Source organism: Melanotaenia boesemani, chromosome 3, assembly GCF_017639745.1.
Source record: "Melanotaenia boesemani isolate fMelBoe1 chromosome 3, fMelBoe1.pri, whole genome shotgun sequence".
Taxonomy (NCBI): domain Eukaryota; kingdom Metazoa; phylum Chordata; class Actinopteri; order Atheriniformes; family Melanotaeniidae; genus Melanotaenia; species Melanotaenia boesemani.
Window position 1 is genome coordinate 22,137,326 of NC_055684.1, and position 6,000 is coordinate 22,143,325.

Below are 6,000 nucleotides of genomic sequence, written 5' to 3' on the forward strand. Positions count from 1 at the left end.
TGAAAGAACTAAAAAGGCAAGTTGCACAGCAAGCGAAGAGGGAGAGACATGAAGGAGAGCTATGGTGCACACCGCAGCTGTAAAAAAAACAACAAAAAAAAAGAGTCCTGGCACACCTTTCAGCAGAGGGATGCAATTAAAGTATCAAGTAGAGTTTAAACCCCTTAGCGCCCAATTTAATAATAATAATAATAAAAAGAAAAAGCATAATCCTCTGAGTAATATCTCAATTTTTAAAACACAAGAATTGATGCACATATTTTCAGACTTTATGGCAATGTCATATGTCTCTGTGCATAACAAATAAATGTTCATGAATCATCTTTGAATTACTTAAAGTATACTTTGGTATTATTAAGAATACCTAATGATACCACCACCTACAGCTCATTCAAAACTCAGCTGCCCACCTATTGACAGGGACAAAACGGTGGGAGCACATTACTCCACTTCTGCCTCCCTTCACTGGCTGCCTGTCTCTTTTAGAATTTGTTTTAAAATGTTACTTTTGACTTTTAAATGTTTAAATGGTCTGGCACCTTTCTATCTTTCTGAGCTTCTGCACTATCATCGTCCTTGTAGAGCTCTGATATTGAAAGAACAAATGTGGTTAGTAGTCCCCAGGACTCGACTCAACTCGACAGAGCTTTTTCCTCAGCAGTCCCTAAACACTGGAGTAGTCTCTCTTTTAAAAACTCATCTTTTTACATTGGCTTTTAACTCCAGAGAGTACGATTGTTAGGCCAGCCTTTGCACATCTTTCCTCTTTTACTGTTTATTTTATTGTTGTTTTGATGTTTTATTATGTATTGTGATTTTACCTGTGCAGCACTTTGGGTTTCTCTTTGTATGTGAAAGAGCTATTTAAATAAAGATTAGTTTGATTTGATTTGAAGTCACATATACTACATGTATGGCTTACCCAGAGAAAGTCACTCACTAAAATGCATAGATGTAATATATGCAAAAAAAAAGAAAAAAAAGAAAAATAGAAAGTTGTCATTTTAAATCTAATAATCCTCAATGTACATAAGTGAGAAGAACAGAATATTAAGAGACCATATATATATAATAAATTATCTGAACTTTTCCCTTGGCATAAAAAAGATGAAATGGTGACTGGAGCTAAACAGTAATTATGATTCACTGTCTGGCTTTGAGATATACTTGATGCAAGTTGTAGTCAATCATGCCACAGGGTTTCCAGCGGAGGGCTGTAGGATGACTCAGGAGAGAGTGAGGTTGTGGATGCCCTGTTAGAATCACCTTTGGGTCATATCAAAGTGTCTGCAGCTGTCACTGTAGGCAAATGTACTGAAGAAGATGGCATATGACTCAGATATATTGCGGGGAGGTTCCCTTTTTATTTAGTAGTCAGCTCTTTAGAGTTTGTACATTAATTAAATCATAACACAAACTCTGACTAAGACTAAATATATGTAGTGATAAATGATCATCTGCTGGGCCAAATACATTGTATCCATACAGAATATATCAGAATAAAATAAAATAGACATTTGAAGAGCAAGATGTTAACTTTGCAGAGAAGATGCGCAGAATCTTTAGTTTATTGAGGGGTTCAAAGTGGGAACAAATTGGCTGTCTTATATTTAAGTCTGTGTAATCAGAAGCAGGCCTGCCACATTTCACTGCAGCTTGTCAAGCTCTCTGATCCTAACAGCTTTAAAGTGTTAACAAGGTGACTGTATCAGAGACAGCCTAGGAAGAGACAGCTATGAAGAAGGAAGGGTACAGACCACGGGAGACAGAGACAGAGCCGATAAATGGCAACAATAGCAAAGCTGAGAAAGAAAAAGGAAAAAGTCAGAGGAAAAAATTTAAATATATATATATATATATATATAGGGCTATAGGGCTAGAGAGAAGGAAACAGAAGACTATGATGATATAGTAACAACATAATAGAAATTATTACAAAAAACAATTTCACAGACAAAACTTAAAAAAAGCTGTCCTGTCTTTTAAAAAAGAAAAAGAAAACCATTAAATAGTCTTGCGATTGTTCTCTATTCCAATCTAAAGCTGTTCTGCGCCTCTTTGATGGCAGCCATGTGATGTTGTTACAATTGGACATAAATTTGACTAATTATAACTTGGATCATTCTGACGAGGAGAATTGTCTTAACAGGCATGGCATGAGAATTTTTATGTTGTCTGATTAACTGTGTCTGTGGCCACAAATAATCACACTTCTTCTCACCCAACCACACAAATAGAATCACCACTTTGCCATCTGAGACTACTCAGGAATCTTGTACATATAGTAGTCTTGTACACACACACACACACACACACACATATATATATATATATATATATATATATATATAATAAATAAAATAAACTTCATAAAGATGGCAACATTTTAAGGAACAAAGATGCAAGTCCATCTGTCTTACTTGACTTAGAGAGATGCTGAGAGAGTAAGTTAATCTGTGCCATGTACAGACATAAAGATCACAGGGTTGGAAGGCAATAAACACACTGTACACAAAAAGCTGGAACAATTTCTTCCTTTTGTTGCAGGAATACAACAGCATGTGGGCAAGTTATGCACATTGCCAAGCTCACACACACATGCCTGAACAATGGATTTATTTCTGACAGCTTTTGTCAAAATAGAGGAGAAAGGAACATGACACAGGAGAAGAGAATGTGTCATTTCTGCCTTCTTTACTCTTTTTAACAACTGCTATTTAAGATTATCTTTGCTCAGCAGCATTCCTGTCTCCTACAAAAATAAATAAAAAAAGAAAACATGATGTTTCTTTCCTTTCTTCAAAACAGTTTTTATAGAACTTGTCAAGACAAAAAAAAAAAAAAAAGTGATACTTTTTGGGGTCACATGAGTCCATAAATATTTATCCTCTAACTGACTGTCTAAATTTGTCAAAGCATGTCTTATCATTTATTTATCGCCATTAAACATGCCACTTTACAGCATGTATTCTGGAGAAATTACACCATGAGCCCAACTCTTACTTAACAATGAACAATTTCATGTTATTTATCCATACAAAAGAACAGAAAAAATAAGTTTACAAGGTGTAGAAATGACACACAAAATGTGCCTGAAGCGGCATGCTGTTATGATGATGCACTGCTATATAATGCTAAATATACCAGATTTAGCCATGATAATGACTTATTATGTGATTACTGAGTCTGATTTCAGTGACGTAGCAGTGGTAGATGCAGAGTTGGCCATTTTGCAGAGTTTGGGTAAGGTAATATGCAAAATTAAGCTTGTTGCAATTATCAAGCACTGAAGCATGAGGCTTAGGTTTAATCCTCTACGTCTGAATATCAGTTAATACCAAAAATCCTGCAGAGTTCATCTTTGCATGTGGACATGAACAAGTTACATACTGACAGTCACCTCCACATATATATAGATATATATATCTATCATATCTATAGTAGTGATCGCAGTCGCTACTGCCCAAGTCACATAAAGTGTGATAGCAATTTTATTAATAAAATCATATCTCCTCTCCTGCTCTAACACTCCCTCAAACTCCCGTAAGCTATTTTGCACCAGTTCACTGCCTTTCCCTGGCACCCTGGCTTATAAAGAATCGCAAGTCAATGTATGAAGCCTCATCTTTTCCAGTCACCATTTGCAGTCTTCCCACCTCCTACATTTCTGTTCTCATGTATCACTCAGGTCCGTTCTGTCAGTGCTCACTATTGGCCTTGTTGTTGGTCTTGCCAGCAGGAATGCATCAAAGTCACAACTGCAGACAAGTAATGGTCAAAGGATAATTATTTTGTAACACCATGCCCTGCATGCTACACAGAACATCTCAATTCATTTGAAATAATAAAAAGATCAATATATGCAGATGTGATATTAGCTGGTCAATTGCCATGTCTAAATGATTAGAAACAAGAAGATCACATGATTGATGTGCGCGTGACTCATTGCTGGGTCTCATTCTGTCTGCATTAATGTTCTGTCTTTTCATTTCACGTTGTATGGGAAGCAATTGAATCGCACACGATGTCCACTCTCATCAGCTCACTGAGATTCATTTGAGAAGATGCTGATGAATGAGATGTGAATGAGAAGGGAAAAAAGAAGACTAAAAATATTCCCAAATTTAAACATGACAGAAAAATGATAGAAAACAGATTTGATTTGACATACATTATACTTGTGAAAAATTGCATTACAAAAACAGGACCCAATAATCACGCTGATAAAGTCATGACATTGTCATAAATATCAAAGATAAGGACACTGCTGCATTCCTTCTAACAAAATACTTGTGTTTCCATTGGTTCTAAATGAGCTGATAATATGTGGGGGGGGGGGAACAAAACAAAACTAAAAGACACTCACAAAAGAAGGTTTGCTACTAATGAAAGAAAGAAGACTTGCATGTATATATATTATATATTTATGTAATGATAACTGGATGTTAAAGATTTGTTTGTCTTAAATCTGTTATGAGGATGATGTTGCACATGAGCTGTGGCAGTCTGGAGGCTTTTCTTTAATGAGTGAATAACTTTTTGTTGTGTAAATGTATTCCCTTGTCATCAGGTCTACCCCTGCAGCAGGAACTTTTTGGGTTACAGAAACTATGTCACAGATGCTTGATTTATGTTAAAAAAAAGAAGGCATTCATTTTCAATGTCTGAAGTATTAAATTTGCCTGTTTGCAAAACTAAGTGTTTATTACAAAACTAAATCTTTTTAATAAAAGTGTTTTTTGATTGTTTGTTGAAAGTAATATTGATGACTTCAATGATTTATTTCTTTGAAAAAGTGAAGCAGTGTGGTATGTTTTTGGATTACAAATCCCTTAGTATTTGTCTCTGTGTGAAGAATTGAGATTCAGACTAGTAGATTTTTAAAACAATGCAATATTGCTTTTAAGTGATATAGGATCAAAATTTTATATAGCTACTTCATAACACACTGTTCTAGTGGTTTGCCCCTAGAAAACTTTTCATGGTGAGAATGAGCAGAGGGTATACACATTTTATGCAGTTGAATGCAGATCTCGAGCAAGTAGATGCAAAAACAGTGTTGCTTGTGATGTTAAATGAAAACATGGGCTAAAATGTATGAGGGAAATAAAATTAACAGCAGCTTTTTAAAAATTGCAGAGTAACTGTACAGTACATTTTATAAATTTGTTTTTTTTTTAAGTCATAATAATTCATCGGGGAGACTGGATTCTGAATTTTGTTATATGTTTTATACATACATATATATATATATATATATATATATATATATATATATATGTATATATAGATAGATAGATAAAATAACACATAACTAATTCATGTAATTAACTGGATATATATATATAATTTTTCCCTTACAAATCAGTGGTTTAGATGTCAACATTTAATTACAGCAAAATTGGCTTACCTTTCCAACATATAGTGGTTCTGTGCCTGTATACTCCTCCACCACAAAGAACTGGTTCCATACCCATCCTCTCTTTACTCGCTCAAGTGACGAGGGTCCTTCTTCCTGTTTGCTTGTACTACTAGTCTTTGAGGCCTCAGACCAGTTAAAACTACAGCAGCTCAGAAGTCCCAGTGCTGCCAATATTGTCCAAGCTCCTGCTGCCAAAAAAGGGGCCATTTTGATTTAAAAAAAAAAAAAGGAAAAGAAAGAAATCTTCCTTATGTCTACATGTAATACACAAAATACATGCAGACACAACAGGTTTTTGAGGCGTGGCTATATACCAAACACAATTTCACCTGTGCAAACTTAAAAGGTCTCTTTTAAACTTGAAACTTAATCCATGGGATCAGAAATCAGTCTGGAGTTATCTGCTGAATGCAGGGCAGGTCATGGAGCATAATGGATTTGTACCACCTGGAGAGCGCCTGTTTGTACTGTACCATGGTCAGTCATTCTGATTCTTTACAGTATTTGCCCCACCTTACAGAGTTTCTGATATTTCTTCAGAGTATGACCTGCAGCAGTGAAGCAAACTGATTGGAAAA

General features: G+C 35.2%; 1 protein-coding gene across 2 annotated transcripts in view; it reads right to left on the reverse strand.

The window, feature by feature from the left end:
* Positions 1–5,788, reverse strand: part of LOC121637304 (cadherin-22) — a 90,736-nt gene extending 84,948 nt beyond the window's left edge. Inside the window, exon 1 of one of the 2 annotated variants that reach the window (XM_041981360.1) lies at positions 5,411–5,788. In XM_041981360.1, coding sequence (XP_041837294.1) covers positions 5,411–5,629 — 219 coding nt within the window. In that variant the 5' untranslated portion in view covers positions 5,630–5,788. The remainder of the gene's footprint in view (positions 1–5,410) is intronic. The other variant, XM_041981361.1, reaches the window with a different exon arrangement.
* Positions 5,789–6,000: the final 212 nt, after the last annotated feature.